This window comes from Ahaetulla prasina, chromosome 3, assembly GCF_028640845.1.
Source record: "Ahaetulla prasina isolate Xishuangbanna chromosome 3, ASM2864084v1, whole genome shotgun sequence".
NCBI classification, from domain to species: Eukaryota; Metazoa; Chordata; class Lepidosauria; order Squamata; family Colubridae; genus Ahaetulla; species Ahaetulla prasina.
In genome coordinates this window covers 204,281,111-204,302,823 of record NC_080541.1, presented here as the reverse complement: position 1 = coordinate 204,302,823, position 21,713 = coordinate 204,281,111, and the positions used below count along the sequence as shown (strand labels likewise).

The 21,713-nt window shown below is 38.2% G+C and overlaps 1 protein-coding gene across 1 annotated transcript in view; it reads left to right on the top strand.

Moving 5' to 3' along the window:
* Nucleotides 1–21,713, top strand: part of KCNB1 (potassium voltage-gated channel subfamily B member 1) — a 182,471-nt gene that overhangs the window by 678 nt on the left and 160,080 nt on the right. The window contains exon 2 of the mRNA XM_058178389.1: nucleotides 2,199–2,863. Within this exon, the coding sequence (XP_058034372.1) occupies nucleotides 2,297–2,863 (567 nt within the window). The 5' untranslated portion in view covers nucleotides 2,199–2,296. The remainder of the gene's footprint in view (nucleotides 1–2,198; nucleotides 2,864–21,713) is intronic.

The following is a 21,713-nucleotide window of genomic DNA, read 5'->3' as shown; positions in this document are numbered from 1 at the left end:
TGGTGGTGAGGAAGGATTTCTCTCCTTCCAGAGATCGATAGGGAGATATATGCACATCATTGTTTCCATTAGGCTAAAACTCCGTTTAGCTACTTCTCCTCCCTACCACGCGAGCCTAATTGCTCCCTCCACCATTGCCAGGTTGTTTGGAAGCGCTGAGCTGATGGCTCCCGTTTGCCACAAATGCATTTATGGATACACACACACTCACAGAGAGAGAGAGAGAGAGAGAGAGAGAGAGAGAGAGAGAGAGAGAGACGCATACACACCCCTTTCCATCCTGTTTTTTTTTTCAACCCCTGCTTGATGCAGTCTCCTAAAAATTTAAGCAGACTGGTTTAGCTTTTGTCTTCCTCCCACTATACCGTGTTAAAATTTTAAAAATCCCATCCTTCTGTTTCATGCAAGGCATTAACAGACCTTTTAAGAGCACATTATTCTGTCTCTCCTCTCCGCCCTGATGTTTTGTCATCCCGTGAGCTACCTGTAGGCCAATCTTTAAAAATAGGTATCCTTCCTTAACTGAGATGGGTTGGGTAAGGATGTTTAAAATACTGGAGGGGGGGGGAGATGGATGATTTTCCGTATGCACATTATGGGCCTGTGTGTGTGTGTAAGTGTGTGTGCACACAACATGTGTCTGGGGGTTTGTTTTGACTGCAACCAGTTTGCCATTGCATTGAAAAAACTACCGCTTCCAGGGGGTAGGAATATAATGATGTGAAAGTACCATGGTTTTCTTCTGTGTTAGATGTTCTTCACGTAGAAGGAAGGCTATGTAAGTTTTAAAAGCAAGGTTGCTGATAGATGTACTATTGTAAATTGTTAATGTCAGCCTGGGCTGCTACAAAAAAGAGGAGAAGCGCACATGGAAGGAATAAAGGGGGAAATGTCCGTTTTTCTTTAAATTGTTAAATATAATCTGCTCACTGTTTAAAACATAATCCATCCCTTTGGAAAGGAGAACTTATGTGGAAAATGTAGCTGAATGCATAGGGGAAATGAATAATGCTTTCATATTTTAGAACTAGTGAATACAAAATACATATTGATATTTCAGTCTCAAAATGCATGCATTTTAGCGGACAGATGTTCAGGTAGGTCTTTTGAAATCAGTAGGTAATTGTACTCATATCTGCAAAACAAAAAGGCCATGGGAAAACTTGGTGTACAGTTTATGTCAGCATTATTGCAAAATCTTCTTTCCCTCTCACAGGGAAAGTATAATATATAGCATATAATGTGTTTTCTTAAGATTGTATATGAAAAAGTACATATTTGAATAATGGATTATATAGTTTGGTATTTCTTTGTATTTTTCTATATATACTTTATGGGTAAAAATGTTTGATGGTTGGCCTTTCTGGATGAAACACTGAGAATCATATTACCTCAGGGTAGTAAACTAACAGATCCTTTAGCTTCTTCCATAGGCCTAATTTTCTACACATCCTTCCTTTTCCCAAAGCCCAAAGCTTCTAATGATAATAGAAAACATCATATCAAGAAACAAGCTCCTGCTTGGAACTTCTGCTTATATGTGACCGTGAAGGAACTGCAAAAGGACAGAGAGAGGCTAACTGGCATTAAAATGACAAATGTTAACATGGCTTGAATGATTGGCCAGGGTAAAACTTTATGCCCTTATCTGTTCAAACATGTCCACAGATTTATCTTAATTTTTAATCTAAAAGGAGGATAGGTAAAAATGAAATGTGATTATGGAATGCTTTTGAGAAAGTTGAAATGAATTAAAATGGATGCTGGATTTATGAGGATGATCTATCTTCTCCAGAAAGACACAGCACAGATAGTTGTGCCTTTGGGAGAAGATATGTAAAAAATTTGTCTTCAGCACTTAGGTAGTGGACAGCTCCATGTCACTAAAATGTATGGAATTGACAAAGTCTGTACTAAGGTTTTGTTCGCTCAGTGGCTAAAAGCCCCTATTAGTATCCTCTCCCTTCAGTTCACTTTCTTTAGGACTTTTCGTTCAGTTTCAGCACCATGACACTGAACAGCAGCCTGTGCTCTTACAGCCAATCTCCTGTCTCTGTTGCTCCTTTCAGCAAACTAACTGAGGTATTTGTATATCTCCTTGATTAATTGAACAAACAGGCAGTTTGCAAACAAAGGAAGAAGATTTCCATTTGATTTGCTGAAGTTACCAGTAATTCTGTGGATTATTTTCTTTACAGGCATGGAGGAGCAGGAAAACAGATGAAGAGAACCTGTCTGGAACCCTGAGACCCCAGGAATCACTATCAGCCTGTTTCAGTCTTTTTAAAAATAAGCAATGCCTGCAGGCATGAATAAACATGGATCTCGATCTACTACCTCTTTGCCCCCGGATCCCATGGAGATTGTCAGGAGCAAAGCTTGTTCCAGAAGGGTCAAGCTTAACGTGGGAGGCTTGGCACATGAGGTTTTATGGCGAACCTTGGACAGGTTACCACGGACAAGATTGGGTAAACTCAGAGATTGCAATACTCACGAATCCCTAATGGATATATGTGATGACTATAACTTGGAGGAGAATGAATATTTCTTTGATAGGCACCCGGGGGCATTTACATCTATCTTGAACTTTTACCGCACGGGCAAGTTGCACATGATGGAGGAAATGTGCGCCTTGTCCTTCAGCCAAGAACTGGACTATTGGGGAATTGATGAAATTTATCTAGAGTCTTGTTGCCAGGCAAGGTACCACCAGAAAAAGGAACAGATGAATGAAGAGCTCAAGAGAGAAGCAGAAACCATGCGTGATAGGGAAGGAGAGGAATTTGATAACACTTGCTGTGCAGAAAAGAGAAAAAAACTCTGGGACCTTTTGGAGAAGCCCAATTCTTCTGTAGCAGCCAAGGTAATATCCAATCTATCCATTTTTGATCTGTGATAGATAGGGCTAGAAAGATGACACTTCACATTTTCAGTTGTACCTTCCTGGTGATTGCCCTTGGCTATTTTTGATGCACAAAGAGATAAGAAAAACTCAATGATTGTTTAGTTCTTTAAAGTGCTTATGTTTTTCAGCTTGACAAGGAATTATGTTCTGCAATTACCGGTATTTTTAATAGAGGTTTCTTTGCAACAGTTATACAGTAGAAATAGGATTGATATTGCCTTATTTTAAAAGGTTCATTCAGAATCCCAGTCTAACCTTGGAATTATGTGGAAATCTTTCATCTATATAGTAACCAGATTTAATCCTACTTGGCTTTTAGAGTCAATCAATGTCATCTGGGTACCGCTATGTAGCAATGAAGTGAAGTTGTTGAAACAAAGGCAAAAAATATCCCCTATGAAAATGTCCAGTTATGTGAAAATGTGACATAATCTCTGTTTGATTAGAACCTTGTTGTTATATTTCCTTTCATTACTTAGGAGGATTAGGGATTGAAGTAATTTTCATATTCAATTTTCATCTTGGCAGTCTATAAACCTTGTTTTGTTTTCACTAGATTTCCAATAGATATCTTTTTCTAATTCTAAATCCCCCACTCCCTTCTAATATATTTGTGCAGGTTTTGATGATTTCATTGTAGAGGAAGTCAGAAACCTCTAAGAATTCCAAGCTGCCACTTACTATGTCTGGGTGTAGTTTGAAGATGATTCTGAAAAGGTGCTGTAAATAGATAGATCCTTCTGTGTCAGCCTGAAAAAAAGATGCTACTATTTTAAGGAGTTTCCTTAGAGTAATTGACTGCATCATTGGAAAACCTTTGATATGGGCCAGGTCAGAAAACAGACACCCCATTGATTACAGGAATTTGACTTTATTGTTGTACACTATAATAACAGAATCTTGAAAACCTGCCAATTTACCTTTGCCCCCTCTTATACTAAACAGAATCAAAGCAGGGTTGTTTTGAATTTCTTCCTCGGGTTCTCTCCTTCCTCAGAACTAAGTTGTCATGTATTTTCTCTTAATGATTCTACTAATGACTCTTGTATTCCTATATCAAGATTATCTCTGCACCCCATTATACTCAGTTGACATGGTCGAGAATTCAGTTAGGACTATGCTTGCTTTGAAAGTGATTTAAAGAAGTACTTTAGAGTTTGCACAAGCATTGTATCTCTCTATTACTAATTAAAGCAGCCACAGCATTTTTTGGGGGGTGTGTGTGTTACATGAGCTTATAAAAAATGCCAATAAATCTATAAAAAGTCAAATCATTAAAACAACTTGATTTTTTCATACTTCACATGGAAGCCTGGAAAAAGACATGACTGTTTCAATTAATATCAAAAAAAGGCCCCAAATACTTCTTCCAAACAGGTTTTCAAAGCTGCATTTATACAGCTTGCATTGAGGCCACTAGGCACATTTCCCTCATAGATACTCTTAGCTATTATCTCAATTGTTGAATCCAATTTTTTTTAAAATATATTTTTTTTTTAATTTTGAGGTCCCACTTGGTAGAAAGCTGGCCTAGCTGGTCTTTTGGCTGAGGAATGAACTGTTGAAGACCTGGAGTTCCATTTATGGCCTAGCTGCTTCACAGTCTAAGTGAAAGCACAACAAAAAATGGATAGTACAGGTGACCATGAGAAGAAGACATGATGTTCAGTGAGGATGGCTTTTAGCAGAGCTCTTACTTTTCCTGTAATTTATCCCAGGTTCCACCCTTGGCATCTCTGTTTTAAAAAGGAATTGGGCAACAGTGAGGCAGGTTGTGCCTAAACTTGAAAAGCCTATGTCAGGCATAGACCAGAGGTGCATCTTTTAACCTTAGAAGATCAGATGGCCAACAGAACCTTGGGTTACACTTCTAGAATCTTCCAAAAGTTGTTGCCAAATTTTGATGAAGGGGAAAGCTATTTAGTACATGATCCTATTACTGTACTTGCATTTAACTAATTGTTAATTGTAATTAATTAACTAATTACATTATATGAAATTGAGTGGAATTAAGTCCAATGTTCTATTTGTCCTAGTTTGGCCTACTCTTTGGACTATGATCCTATTAAATGTAAGTGGCAGTCCTTGACTTGAAAAGGATGTGCAGTTCCGATTGGAGAATATTTAAAAAAATCCTGTCAACTTTAATGCAGAGTAATGGTCCTATAAATACAGCAGCATTTTTTTCTTTTAACCACCCTGAAATCCCTTGCATCAGAGTGGAGTCGGGGCAACTGAGTGTTTACTGGCTGGATGCCCTTCCTGACCCCTATGTGGATATTTTGCTCTTTGCACCCAGAGAGAGTACCCAGAAGCAATTAATTAATTGAATCCCAAATGTCCTTAGTAGGGACCCTTGCCTTTCCCTGATTTTATAGATTTTCATGATATGTAATAATTTCTAAATCATTTATAAAGTGTAATGGAGCTGAGCAGACCTGGAGATGTGTAGCTTTGTTCAAGCCCTCAAAGCAGGGGTGAAATCCAGCAGGTTCTGGAGAACCGGTAGCAGAAATTTTGAGTAGTTCAGAGAACTGGCAAATACTACCTCTGGCTGGCCTCAGAGTGGGGTGGGAATGGAGACTTTGTAATATCCTTCCCCTGGAATGGGGTGGGAATGGAGATGTTGCAGTATGCTTCCCTTGCCACACCTACCAAGTCATGCCCACCAAGCCACACCCACAGAACTGGTAGTAAAAAAAATTGGATTTCACCACTGCCTCAAAGATCTGTATTCACATAGAATTCTGCCAAGTTAGACTAACTACTTTTTATATCCCATCCTGAGAAACTTAAATCCAATATTCATGTAAACTACATTGTTTCTAAAAGGATACCAGTTTATCCTTTATAAATAATAAAAAATAAATAAATAAATAAATAAATAAATAAATAAATAATAAATAAATAAATAAATAAATAAATAAATAAATAAATAAATAAATAAATAAATAAATATATATAAATCTTCTTTCTATTAAGAATACCTAGAAACAATAATTCCATCCTCTCTCTCTCTGGTGTCTGAGATAGAAATATTAATTTACACCTCTTTTATATATGTAAATACAGAACATATGTATCGAAGGATACTACAATTATCTGTATTGGTACCTCTCAGCAAAATGCAATCTGAAAAGCCATATTTTACATTCATTTACTTATTCTTTCTTCCATAGAGAAGTGTGGGGGGTACATGCTGGAAAGATTAATGCTAAAAAAAAAAATCACTATCCTACTTGGAAGCTAATTAAATATTTCATGCTGCTATAGAAGCTACATGTAACCACTAGCAACAGCATGCCTGCAAAGAAACTGGGCACAAATATGGAGACTAATACCGGCAACATGTAATTATTAAAATTGGCAAGTGTTAAGATGGTCAAATATCAGGCTCTTGTAGAAAAGCAAGGATTTTGAAATAGACTTCAGGGTAATCCAGGAGATTCTTGGAAGCTTATCAAGTATCACTAAGGCTGAATTTGCACAACATGTTAGGCTAAGCATTAGATGTGCTGTGGTTCTGCATTTACTTATTTCATGTATTTAGCAGTGTTTGTAACCCGTCCAATTCTGGAGGTCTCTGGTGGCACACTGCAAAATAAAGAGAATAGAAATGTGTAATTATAAAACCCCAAAAATAAATGTAGATGAATACCCCCATTCAAAACTACGAAGGGCCATGGCTGCACTGATATAATACAGCGTGACTTGCTTATAGAATATTAACAAGGTGGGAGTTGCATGTAAACTGGTGTTGCCACAAAGAAGACCCATATTCCACAAAACTGATAGGTAGGGTCTTTCAACAGGATCTTTCTAGATCAGGGGTCTCCAACCTTAGCAACTTTAAGACTTGTGGACTTCAACTCCCAGAATTCCTCAGGCAGCAAACCTGGCTGAGGAATTCTGGGAGTTGAAGTCCACAAGTCTTAAAGTTGCCAAGGTTGGAGACCCCTGTTCTAGATGACCAGACCAACCAACAGTTTCTGTTCTGGCAGATCATGTTGTACAATCAGGCCACTATCTTAAGCCATAATCTATTTTTTTTTTGATTGGGTATGACATGTCATGTAAAGATTGCAGGTGTTCAGTTAACCTACCAAGTTTAGGATTTAACATGTGATCTCATTATTGTGGAGAAAATTTATATATTCACTAAGAGTTGCAAATAGCTTGATGGCACATAATTAATCAATTAATCAAGGAACTCTGTCTCAGTTTTCAATGATAAAAGCAAAGAAACTTTTTTTTCCTGGCTGGATTCCCACAGTGTGCTTAACTAGGTCAGTGAGAGACCTGGCAGGAGAGAGAAAGAGTCAACTTAAGTGTTACCTGACTCCAGACTGACTCTGGAGATAAGCAAGGTGGAAAATCTGGCCAAACAACACTAAAACATACACAAAACGTAACTGGCAAAAGATCCTGTTCTCCCTTGGTCCAAGGCTTTGGAGAACAGAGAGTGCTTTATGGCTTTCCAGGATTCCACCGGGACTCAAATAGAGGTTTTGTATGTATATATGTGTTTATTTTTGTCTTAACACGTTGTCCAAACAGAGTTCATTTGCTGGGTTAATAATTTGGGGTGTTGTGCTGATATATTGCACTATTTAAGTTAAGCATGATGTGCTAATGTGGCTATAATCTCAACCTGTTAGGTGAGGATTGGTAATATTGAAGGTCAAAGCATTCCAGGGTGTCAGATAGAAGGTCAACCAGGTACATCTATGAAAGTTGAAGTGGAAAACTCTTCCACTCTGAATTTTTCCTGTTTTCCACATAACTGCCTGCTCACACTATCTCCACTCCTTTCCATGGTGCATCACAAGAGATGTGATCTAGGGATCCCACTGAGTTAAGAGACGATGGTGATGAGATTTAAATGCCTTGGGAAGAACAGCATGCATCCCAGAAGCAGGATTTGACCGTGTTACTTAAAAGGCTTTTTGCCAGACTGATGAGTTCAATGTTTTGTGTAGAGTGAAAGCTGGAAAACCAAGGCAAGCCAAAAAATAGATTTGAAAGTTGAATTGGTTTTCTCGGCCCCTACCACCAGCCAATGGAGTCTCCTTGAACTACATTTCAATACATTCATGTGAAAAGCCTACAAAACATTTTGGGAACTGAGATTCTTCGACTTGATGGGACAATATTGAAAGAAAGAGTTGTTTTTCTTTGCTTAAAGTTCTGGAAGTCATGTCAAAGATTTAGGGGTCTTTGGGAAAATAAATGTTGCCATTTTTATTTTGCGCTGTAACTGGGTCCCAACTGCCTTTGCTTCCATTTCAGGTGGCATTGCACTGCATCTGAATAATAAGATCTTCTCTGACATAGTATCAAAATCCATTAGAAGCTCTATACATTGTATTGATTTACTGTATATGAGGATGATCATCCTTGCCAAAAATGTTGTTTGTGATTTATACATTATATCCAGGTTTGTCTTTAGGAACAAACAATCCAGCACAAATACCTTTAGCAATTGAAGACATGCATATCAATATCATCATTCATCATTGTTTTCAACATTGTCTATCCAGTCTCTTCCACATGTTTCCAACTAATACGATCCTGAGCTTTCTTTTGCCAATTGGGCCCGTAATACTTGCTGAAGTTGTCAATCCAACTTGTTTTAGATCTCTTTTGGGGATACTTTTTATCAAGTGGGATCCATTCTATGACTGCCTTGGTCCATCGGCTATCTGTTCTTCTTGCTTGTGATCAGCCCATTTCCTTCTATGATTGGGGCTTGTCAAGTTGAAAGGGCTTGTGTGGGTAAATGAAATTGTGGACTATGTCATTGGACATGTATATGTCCAGAAAGGTTTCCCACGGTGAACAGGGCATGATAGATATCCCAAACTAACGTTGATCACATCTGCACATCTGCCAACCCGTATTGAATCAGCGTGATAGATTATCATCTATATTCATTCCACATATCAATATCATTATTCTTTAATTTATATTGTTGCTATCCCACTTTTCATCATTTAAATCATCCCAACCTAGGGGACGAATATCGTCCTATATTTAGAAATGTTTGCAGTAAAGAGTCTGAAAAGATGTAGTTCCAAAGCACTTCTATGGAAATGCTTAAAAATGTTCTCATGAGTACAAAAACAGAATGGAACAGATCAGTGAGCATGTGTGAAAGCAGTATGGGACTAGCAAAATGTCCTCTCATCTAAGTAAATCAAACAATGCAGATACAGTTGTGAAATGTTTATATGTTTCAGGAAAGCAAAGTCTTAGCTTCTTATATTTTAGGAAAGTCCAATGTATTGTAGTTCTTCTTAACAATTAGGAAACGAACGATTTGTCAGTGTTCCAGAAAACCCCCTCCTGCAGAAAAGACTCCAAAGCAAACATCTTTCAAAGTTCTTTTACTAGCATAGGTAAACTGGCACAACTGGATAAAATCCGAATCCGGGTTTTTCCTCAGTAAGACAAACTCCAAAATCCCCACCCGCCTGACCCCTCTGCCAATCACATGCTCCAATCGCCAACCATCCCATCCTGAGACATCACTCCGACCACTCCTTCTCCAGATGTAGGCTTGACCGGCAGGAAGAATGTTATTATGTCTAAAGGGCCCTTCTACCAAATCCCCCCTCCTACTTTCCCACACATAAGAAAGTGGCAGCACTGAAGCCTCCGGCCTAGTATGGCTTCCAAAGCTGACACGATTGTTCACTCACAATTCCTATCCATCTTTTCTGTGTCTGTCTTGAATGGGTTCAGAATCTACTACAGCAGTTCTTTGGAAAAAAATCTTTCCTTGATATTTAATGAGGAAGAGGAAAAGGAAATATTGAATTATTTTCCAGATGGTTTAAATGGATCATTTGTTCGTTCACATACACTAAACATACTGTTATTAAAATCAGGGATTAAAAGAAAAAGCTAAAGGAGAATAGCAGGGGTGCCATTAATCATTTCAAGGAAAATGAAATGCTTGATTTCAATGGGGAATTAAGGTTTAGTTTATTTCTTTTTCTCATTGAGCCAAATGAGACTTTGCTGTGCCTAAACTTTGGCACACATTAAAATTGTGTAGCACAATAGCAATTATGAGAACTTTCCAAGCTAATTAACCTGTAATTAAAGAAAGATGGGAAATGTGTTTGGTTCACATTTTAATGCGACCTTACTTAATTTCATATTCTTGAATAAACATGACAAACACAAAGATTCAAATATTACTTTTCATACTGCCTAATGTTCCAATGCTGATCCTCCCTGGAAAAGATAAAAACAAGAAATGCATTTATTAGGGGAAAAAAAACATCCAGAAAATTGTGTACATTTCCGAAACAGCATCCAAAAAATGCACTTCAGAGAAGAAAATGATTTGCAAAAAGTACACGTATTAGACAAAAGTACTTACAAAACATGTGTATTAGAAGAAAAAAAGCATAAATAGTTGCAAATTATTTCATGCACTTATCTTTTTTTCTCTAGCTCTCCCCTTCCCTCAGTTTGCTCAGTTAATTGAAGGGAATGCAGAAGCCTCTAAATTTGAACTCAGAACCATTCCTGGGGAGGGAAGAAAGGAGTATTTAATATTTATTACCCATGCTATGTTCTAAATTTAAAGACTCTTGGAGTTGCTATTAGTTCCTGTAGGTAAGTAAGAGGAGTGTTCGCAAAAAAACCTCCCAACCCTACTAGCATTAAAATTAGAAGATATTTAACATGAGGAAATATCAGAACGAAGAAGGATTAAAGGGGAGGGGGAGTGGAAGTAAGAGGAGGAGAGGAAGAGGAGGAAGAAGAAGGGAGGAAGAAAAGGAAGAAGAGTAGTTATGTACCATGTATGGTTTGTCCTTATCAAAGAGATCCTCTCCTACAAAGAGGAGGCTCTGAACAGGCGTTACGTGTGAAGCAGCTGCACTTGATTATTATAATTTAGTGACTGCAATCTGCACACATTTCAAGTTCATTCCATCCCATTGCAGGCAACTTACTTCATAAATATCATCCATTGTGTGGAGTAGGTGGTATTGTTCTACAGAGCAACTACTGACTTTCCTTCCTTCTCTTTCCTTAATCTCGCTCTCTCTTGCACATTTTATAAATTTTCTTTTGGTCTTGTTTTTTTATTGTCAGCAAAGCATATTATTCTTCTGAGAAACTTCGGTTATTGACTGATTATGGGGAGAATTTCAGGATTTGTGGGGGGAGGGCAGGAAAGGGAATTGTCCAAATTTAGCAGGGCATTCGGATTGAATCCACTATAACTGCTTTCCTGACCTTTTGTCTCCATGCATCTATGATCTCTTCCAGTTATCATATGAACAAATCCATAGCTAATTGTAGCCCACTACTACTTTTTTTTTATAAAAAGTTTTTTATTTTTTAATTGCAAAGCTAAACATTCCATCTTTCCTTATGCAGTGTGTTGTCTGGGTACAAACATCTCTGTGCAACATCATTCCTCATTTGCCACATCTTTCACCTTCATCTTATTTCTCTAAACTTAATATTATAAGACATTAAACATTTAAACTTTGTAAAACTCTCCATTTTCTTCTTAGTATCTTCTAGTGATAATACCATAGGAGTGACACCACTCCTGCGCAGACTGCACTGGCTGCCTGTGGCCTTCCGGGTGCGCTTCAAGGTTTTGGTAACCATCTTCAAAGCGCTCCATGGCTTAGGGCCGGGCTACTTATGGGACCATCTACTGCCACCGATTGCCTCCCACCGACCCGTGCGCTCTCACAGGGAGGGACTCCTTAGGGTGCCGTCCGCCAGGCAGTGCCAATTGGCGACACCCAGGGGAAGGGCCTTCTCTGTGGGGGCTCCCACCCTCTGGAATGAACTTCCCCCAGGACTCCGTCAACTTCCTGACCTTCGAACCTTTCGCCGCGAGCTTAAAACACATCTATTTATCTGTGCAGGACTGGACTAGAATTTTAATTTTAAATTTAATTTTAATGGGGTTTTCATCATTTTAATTGTAATTTTAAATTTTGGCCTATTTAAATAAGTTTTTTAATTTAGTGTTTTATCTTGTATTATATTTGTATTTTTATCGGGCTGTAAACCGCCCTGAGTCCTTCGGGAGATAGGGCGGTATAAAAATTTGATTAAATAAATAAATAAATAAAATATTAACATTAAACATCATATGGTCAGCAAAGCATATTATTCTTCTGAGAAACTTCGATTATTGACTGATTATAGGGAGAAATTCAAGATTTGGGGGCAGGGCAGGGCAGGGAATTGTCCAAATTTAGCCGGGCATTCAGATTGAATCCACTATAACTGATTCCCTGACCTTTTGACTCCATACATATATGATCTCTTCCAGTTATCAGATAAACAAATCCATATCTAATTGTAGCCCACAATGCATTGTATGCATTTCTTCTTTCTTTTACTTTCCCCCCCCCATATTTTAAAAATAATTTAGAATGGTATAACATGCCTTCTAAATTCCACTGCATGTCCATCATGCATAGACGAGAACAGTTCTGTTTATTGTAAGCACAAGAATCCTTTGAGAAAAGGCATGTTCCAGCGCCTTATTCATTTAAGAAATTAAATTTAGCTTGAATGCTTTGGAATGATTACTGCTGAGAGTCTAATCATTCATTCTGAGAAAAGGTGCTGGAATGAATAAAGGCTTCCCTATTACAAACAGTATTGTAGAATACAAATCATTTGATTGCATTCCAATTCAATATCAGATCCATTTAATATGTTTCTTATATATAATTAGTTAAGTTTCGGTGTGTAGCTTAGAAACGGGCTTCTTGCTGACAACTTCTAACATTCTAACGCTGACTGCTGGGGGTGGCTTGGCTGTGTGATACCACAATATATAAAAGGTTTCCTCAGCTCTGAGCAACTGGACCGCACACTGGATGACAATATCACAATAAAGCCAGCATCGGATTATCTCCAGGCTGGAAATTGCACATTACTCAATACTGAATATTGAACCTCCAAATGTGTATGTCTCATTATCCTAGGCTTTCAAAAACTATTTTGATGAGTGACAAAATCTCAGCGAATCCCAACCGTCATACCATACGTATTGTGTGAGCAGACTGGCCACGTTCCCAAGTATATCTGGCAAACCTGGATAGCTTTCATTCATAATTGCATCCTGCCACAATGGCCGTTGCCACAAGCTGTGAATGTGAAAATTGCAGGGATGGAAAAAGTCAGAACTCATGGTGCAAATGCCAGGGTGCATTCAAAGAAGTTCCATTTCTTTCTGAAGAACCAAATTTCATTTCTGTTTATTAATGTGTCTTTGTTGGGAAACTAAATAGATTAATCCTATCTAGTTCAGTTCAGCAGAGAGGTTTTCATAATAATTGAAGTATGAGCATTGGCAGTGTCAATTTGTTTGGCAGTGGTCCTTAGTCTTCAAAGCTAATTAACATGCCTTCATGTTTTGTTTTAGGAATTGCTTAATGCTTAGTGCTACCAGTGATCAGTTTCTTTAGACTGAAGGGGGTGGGTTTACAAAACCTAATGTATTTCTTTGAAATGATTCCCGCTAATTTTAGAAAAGGAGGGGGAATTTTTTGGAATATGAATTGATCCGATGTAAGTTTCCAACTAATACAACAATGTGGAGAGAGTTATATGGTGTAATCCAAACAATTCCAAGTTTTGCAATTCAGTGCAGAATTGAATAGTGCATGTATAAAGAGAAAATGTGTTTAAAACATTAACCTTATGAAAAGCAACTTTAAAATTAATACTGTAGGCTATTTTTTTTAAAAAAATTACAATTTGTTGTAGAAATGGGAATGAACTATCCAATAATGGATAACATAATGATGCCTAACAAGTTCAACTTTGCTTGGTTGTTGCCTCTGAGATGTTGCCTCTGAGATTGTAGTTTTAGCTTACTCCTTTCCTATTTTTGTGGGGATGCGGTGGCTCAGTGGCTAAGACACTGAGCTTGTCGATCAGAAAGGACCGCAGTTCAGCAGTTTGAATTCCTAGCACCACATAATGGAGTGAGCTCCCGTTACTTGTCCCAGCTTCTGCCAACCTAGCAGTTCAAAAGCAAATAAAAATGCCAGTATAAAAATAGGGACCCTTTGGGGGGAAAGTAACAGCGTGCCATGCGCCATTGGCGTTTATTCATGCCGGCCACATGACCATGGAATCGTCATCAGACAGTGCTGGCTCTTCGGCTTTGAAACGGAGATAAGCATCGCCCCCTAGAGTCAGGAACGAGTAGCACATATGTGTAAGAGGAACCTTTACCTTTACTGTTCCTATTTTTGGAGATATGGCTGAATTATAATTATCATCATCCTTGTTAGAATAGTTAATGCACAAACATGTAACTAATATCTGATTGGAACAGGATGTTCCTGTTTTTTCTTCTTTCCCTTTTCCTAGCATTCCTAGACCTTCTCAGCCCTATTTTTTTAAAACAATTTTTTTTTCTTTCTGCTTCTAGATCCACTGGTCACTATCTGCATTGAATTACCTTTGCTTCTGTTGGCTTTGCCTGTGGGATTGGATTTGGCTGGAGAAAAAGTGTGTCCATTTCCTGATGTCTCTCTTTCCTATGGGACACAGAGATTTCCAGTGAAGGCCACTTAGTGCTCTGCAATGATGATGAACATTAGTATGCTGGGTTTAAATCAGGGGCGGGTTTCAAAACCCGTTGCTACTGGTTTGCTCGTGGGCATGCACACTCTCTTGCGGGTGGGCAGGTGGGCAGAGCCTCCTGCCACTGCTGCTACTGGTTTGCCCAATCCGGAGCGAACCGGTAGCAACCCACCACTGGTTTAAATGCATTTCAATATTTGATACTTGAAGCAGAGAATTATTTAGAAATGCTGATATCACTCTAGAGTTGAAGTAGGCTTCTTCTTAACATTGTCCTTTGTGAATTTTGTGTTTTAGACGCAATTACCAACCAAATGGAGGTTGGTTAAATATTATGCATTCATACCACACACTTAATGATGACTGTTAACTACTTTTATAAGGTGGATAAGAAGTTGCAGATACAATGGATCATATTTATTTATTTTTTAGCTTTATTATTTTTAGAAATAACTCAAGTAAAGCTGTGTTTTGCAATTGACTGCTGGCGATTTTGTCAATGCAGATGGTGTGCAAGTAATGTTCTTTGCATATTCGTGATGGGTAAATATTTTTTTTTCCCAATAGTCCTTCAATTGCTGGCCCTGGTTGCTCAGCCAACAGTCCTAGGTCCTGTAGCTCCTTCGTCACGAGATGTTCAAGAACGATAACAACTAGTGTGGTCCTTGAAACATGCCTAGTGTGATTGAACCTCTGACATAGGTCTCATCTTCTTCAAAACACACAAACCCCACAAACAAAGTAATAAAGGCAGGATACAAATAACTAAAAAATTAGCCTAGAGTAAAACTATGATCCAGGAACCTATTTTTTAATCTGCCATGTCAAGCAAAAAATGTCCGTGTGATTTCTTGGAATTCATTTAATACAGACAGAGAAACAAAGTGACTTTGCTAGATCAGATGGTTATGTGAAATACTGTAATATTGTCAAAAGACAATAGCTATGCTTTTATAAAAGCTTAGTAAAGTCTACCAAATTTATTCTTATAAAAACGCTGCCCTCTGGCTCTGATCCAAAAGATGAAGGATCACACAAACCCCGTTCTCAAAATCTGAATATATGCAAAATGCGCTCCCTAACAACAAAATCTCAATCCCTGCTTTAAACTTAGTGGAGCTCATCTCCATATATTTATCTCTGGTACATTATATGACACAAAGCAAGAGTTTTCTTTGCTATGACACCTGAGACAGAGGAAGTAAATGTTGAATCATTTCTTTTTCATTTGCTAATGCTTGATTTATTTTCCAACTTCAGCTTGTCTCTGTTGGATGTATTAAGTAGAACTGTGCAGTTCTTTGGAAATAAGTGCTTTGGGGAGAATAGGAGCATGAATGCAGCACCTGTATGCAACTATTTAAAGCAGTTGCATCTTTTTCCAGAGTCACATGGCTATCCTCCATAGTTGCCACGTGATCCTGGGAAAAGAGGTGGCTGCTTTAAAGAGTTTGTGATAGACATTACAATCTCATAGAATTTTATTTAGAGTGTTAAGAATATAGACAAACCAATCAGAGCACAATCATTTTTAACCACTTCATTGGAACATGTTCTACAAATTCACACGACACAATATACTGTACATGGCAAAAAGGAAAAAGAGGGAAAGAAGGAATAATTTATTTTCTCAAGGAAAAAAACATGTTGATTAGTCCTGGCTATTCAGTTGTGATAAATAGATGTTCCCTTTAGTTTGTTTCCATTTATCAGCTTTAAATGGTGCCATGATGGTGATGGATTAGTCTGTATACTTCAGTTCTGTTATTTTCTTCTTCCTTTGGCTTCTGCTTTCTGGGCGGATAGTAATAGAAGGAGACAGAGAATACAACAAAGAATGAAGGATGGAAATATCATAACAAATACAAGTAGACATTTCATATCGCAAATACTTTGTGTTCTTTTATGCTCTGCAATACCCTTTTGGAATCTAGATGATAAGTAGATTGATGATAGATGATAGATAGATAGATAGATAGATAGATAGATAGATAGATAGATAGATAGATATTGCTTTAAGATCTTTTTAGAATAAATAAGAGAATAAAAGCTTATAAAGTGCTAGCATGAAATAGTTTTTTGCTTTACCACCAAAATCTGAGCAGCAGCCCATTTGCAAATAGTTTGGGATTTCTTTGCATTAGCATCCACTAAGAAATGACAAAACCTCATTTCTTGCCCAACAGCTGCACACTATATTCAAACAGAATCCTATGTAGTGATGTATTTGGGTAATTTTAGATTCTGTGTGTAATGGTCTTACAGGGTGCATTTTCAGTAAAAGGCCACATGTGTTAATTGCTTAAGCTGTGAAATGTACTACTCTCATTCCTCTTCTTCCCACTTTTCTCATCAATTCACATTTTAGGTTAGAAGAAAAGCAAGTTTTTAAAAAACCCTACTATAATTAAAATTGCATTCTGACCATGTACAATTTTCACATATAACATCATTCTATCACGAATACAAGAATCAAGTGAATTTTGTTTTTGATTGCTAGGCTCCTCTACATTTCCTTGAGGAGCAACATCATTTTATTTATTTATTTATTTATTTTTTGTCACACAGTATATATAAGCATAAGCATGAAATAATTATACAATATATAAGCATATATATGAGTATGAGCATGTAATAACTATATTAATTGGATATAATGATAGGACAGGAACGGTAGGCACGTTATAGCATATTTTACAAATGTTAGCAACATCTGTGGGCATTTGTTGCCACATACACACACTTCACGCACTCAGTCTGAAATCTAAATATGGGCCTAAATATGATCAGATGGATCAATAATTCTTGTTCAATGCAGCAATATTTAAAGTTAGAAAAATTTATAGTTAGAATATAATTCAAAAGTTATTTTCGGTATTTTGAGCCTCTTGTCCATTTGTACACATGGAGCCAGTGATTTAAGTAGAGGAAAACCTTAACATAACATAGGAGGTATTGAAAAGAAAATGGGAAGGTGGCTCAAATGAATTATTGTGTATCCCAAATTTTCAGAGTCTAACAAAAGCCTTGAACGCTACACCATATCAGCCAAGCTCTCACTGCTAAAGACTGCTTGCCATTTTCCTATTATCTGCAGTTCTCCTAGAGATGCCTTTGGTCCTCCTTGGGATGTGCGTCAGGCTTCTGTCCCAGCCCCATTGCGCCACTGTCTGTACGTGCTATCAATTGGATTAAATGTACTTTACTGAAATTACTGTCATATTTTTAAAATGGAAAATCCTAGGCAATAGCAAAGTACACAAAATACCCTCAAGAGAAAGGCTAGCAACAAGAAACTTTGCCTAAAAATAGCAGCCTGTTCATTGGGAATATTTTCTAATAAGTCTTTATGGTTGCTTTCAATTTAATGCTTTTTTTTTTAAAAAAACCTTATCTTCTTATCATGACACAATCACAGTAATATTGTAATTAACTTGGAGGCATGAGTGAAAGATGAAATCTGGGTTTCATTATAATTCAGGAACTGCAGTTATTGCTAATGGAAGGAAGAAAAACATTGAATTGACACTAGACCAGGGGTGTCCAAACTTGGCAACTTTAAGACTTGTGGATGTTAGGTGTCCATTTTAGGTCTTAAGATATGATAGAACCTAGAACTTTGAAGGTTTCTACTGTTGATACTGTGTTGTCTAGTATTGTGAGAGGTGAAGTATGGAAGGGTTTCTCCTAAAGTCTACCACCATTTCTACACTTCTGAGGGTGTTCAGTTCCAGATTGATCTGGTCGCACCACAAGTCTAGTTGTTCAACCTCCTGTCTGTATGTGGATTCATCATTGTCTCAAGACCGATCACTGTTGTGTCATCTGCGAACTTCAGTAGTTTAACAGATGGATCATTAGAGATGAGGTCATTGGTATGCAGAGAGAAGTGGGGAGAGCTGTTGTGGTCCGCCAGCAACCTGTGGAGCTGGCAATGGAGTTGGACAGCGATGAGGCGGAGGTGAGGCCAGGGCCATCGGGGAGTGAGAAGCGGACTCCAGAGCCTCCAGAGACTGATAGTAATGAGGCAGAGGAACAGAAGGAACCTGTTCCTAATGCACGCATGAGAAGAGCTGCCAGAAGGCAAGAGCAACTCAAGCAAAAAAGGACAACTAGGGAGTAGGGCCAAGAGATGATTGGTCCCTCCCATAAGGCTTAAAACAGACCAGCAATGGTGTTTGGGCTTTGCCAGAAAACAACGTTGGTAGCTTCATCTTCTGCTTCAGCTACGTCTTGCATTTATTTTTGTGACTTCTGAACGTTTGCCAAGAAAGGCCTTTGGCAGTTTGCGTAATTGGACCAAGGTTTGAGATAGGACTGAGGGATTTGTGTCGGGAGGAATTTGTTTTAATTTGAGTTGAACGATGCTGGGAATGAAGTAATTCTCAGCTGTTTGAATAAAGTTTGCTTGTTTTTTCATGGACTGAGTTTCCTACTACCTACTTGGACCTGGGTCACAGCAAGAGCATACAGCCTTGTGAGGCCCCTGTGCTAATTGTACAGGTATCTGATGTGATTCTGCTTAGCTTCACCTGCTGCTTCCTGTCTGTTAGGAAGCTTATGATCCATTTATAAGTGTGTTTAGGTACCGCTAGCTGGTTTAGCTTAGTTAGAAGAATGTCTGGAATGATGGTGTTGAATGCTGAACTGAAGTCTATAAAGAGAACCCTTGCTTAGGTCTTTGGAGATTCAAGATGTTGTAGGATGTTGTGCAGAGCCATATTTACAGCATCATCTGTTGATCTATTTGCTCAGTATGCAAATTGCAGGGGGTCTAACAGCGGATCCATGATCGTTTTCAAGTGAGACAGCACTAGCCTTTCAAAGGTTTTCATAACTACAGATGTTAGAGCAACCCTGTCTGTAGTCATTCAGTTCCTTGATGGTGGGCTTCTTCGGCACTGGGATGATAGTAGAGTGTTTGAAGTAAGGCGGAACATAACATATCTCTAGTGATTTACTGAAGATATGGGTGAAGATGGGGGCCAATTGGTCAACACAGACTTTTAAGCAAGAAGAAGTTATCTTGTCTGGGCCTGGAGCTTTTCCTGACTTTTATCTGTGAAATAGGTCTTGCCCTTCCTTTTCTGTGATCACTAGGGGTTGTGAACCCAATGGGGTGGGGTCAGTTGTAGGAGATTTGGCTGTTGTTGGTGTGTCTGAGATGGGGTCAGTTGTAGGAGGCTGTTGTTGGTGTGTCTGAGATGGGGGTTGTAGAGATAGGTGGCTGTAGTTTCCTTTCAAACCTGCAGTAAAACACGTTCAGGTCATCTGCCAGTTGTTGATTTCCTTCAGCCTAGGAAGGAGGTTTGCCATAACCAATCATATTTTTAAGAGTTTTCCACATGTTTGCTGGTTCATTTGTTGAGAACCAATTCTTTAGCTTTTCAGAGTAGCTTCTTTTTGCTGCTCTGATCTCCCTTGTTAATACATTTCTGGCCTGATTGTACAGCATTTTATCACCTTTTCTGTAGGCTTCCTCTTTGGAACGACGTAGCTGCTTAAGTTTAGCTGTGAACCAAGGTTTGTTGTTACTGTATATTCACAAGTTCCTGGTCAGTACACATAGGTCTTCACAGAAGCTGACATATAATGTTACAGTATCTGTGAGTTCATCTAAGTCTGCAGAGGTACTTTCGAAAACATTCCAATCAGTGCAGTCAAGGCAGGCCTATAGCTTTAACTTTGCCTCCTCAGTCCAGGTCTTCACTGATTTAATTGTTGGTTTTGTGGTTTTTTGCCTGTAAGCAGGTACAAGGTCAATCATGCAATGATCAGAGTGTCCCATAGCTTCTCATGGTAAGGAGCGATAAGCATCTTTTAGTGTTGTGTAGCAATGGTCTAAAGTATTCTTGCCTCTAGTGGGACAATGGACATGCTGAAAGTATTTTGGTGGCTCTTTTCTTAAGTTTGCTTTGTTTAGATCTCTCATAATAATTGCAGTGAATCAGGATATAGACCAATATGGCAAAATGTCATACACATTAGTACTACAGTGGTAAAACACTGCAGTAGAGAATTGGGCCAGAGTAAATTGATTCTGGATGGAGTAATCCAGACTTGGAAATTCTATAATCCAGGAAATTGCAGAGCAGATAGTTCTCAATAACATGAGAAAAGGAGCCAAGCTCCATGATTTGAAACAATAAGTGGGAGACTTGTCTTGGAGTTCACATCCCATAATTTACAGCTCTGTGAATTATGGGAGAATATCACTTGGGGATGCTAGTAGAGCTAAACTATATATGTTTTTAAAAATCACTGTTGGTATTTTCATGGCTATATCAATGGAGCTTTCTTGGCAGCACTACATAAATATTTTGTGACTGCGTTCTACTTATCAATTTTTAGTTTTCTTGGCAACATTTTTCAGAACTGCTTTGCTATTTGCCCTCTTCCTAGGGCTGAAAGAAGAGAGTGACCGAGCTGACTTTAATCTACACACCTGCTATTCTAACTCAGTTCAACTGGATTAAGTATTTAATGGTCAGACACATTTACTATTACGGTGTATTTATTGCTACAAATTTTATGCTACTCTATTTATGGAGATTCTGAATGGATTACAGAATTAATTTAATAAAAAAAATAATTCAGTATAGAGTATGACACCATCTAGGGACAGCATATCATTGTTCCCCAGATGTCTTTCCCTAAGAGCCATGCTTTTCACCAGTTGGCACCACTTGATGAGATGTGACTTACTACATTTGATTAGTGATATAACTGATATAACTGAATTGGCCATGCAAACTGTTTCTGTTAACCTGTAACTGCTTTTTGTAGAATTAAACCTGAAATAGTGCCCTGTGCCTGTGAGAATCAGGCTTTAGATTATGTCAAAATTCAAGAGGGATTTATTGGTCTTATCATCAGTAGGCTGCCTCTACTTCTGAAAGGAATCTTGGATGAAGATCCATTGAGTTGAGCTCAGTTGCTAAAAAATGTTGTAGAAGAAATGGTGTAACTACTCATAATCTTGTTCCAAAGATGCTTTTTCAAAAGGCAACTGGACTTTGTTTTTCCTTTACCAGTTCAGTTTGCTGTTCCATTTGGTTCACAAACTTCATAACTATATTTGTATGAATCTTGGGTCATATGGTCGTTCTTATTCTTTTTTGCCCCGCCTCCCCCAGTTATGGTCTGATTAATCATTGCAGGTGCTGCAACATAAGATCCTCATCATGTACCTCTTTTTACTACTTAAATACCG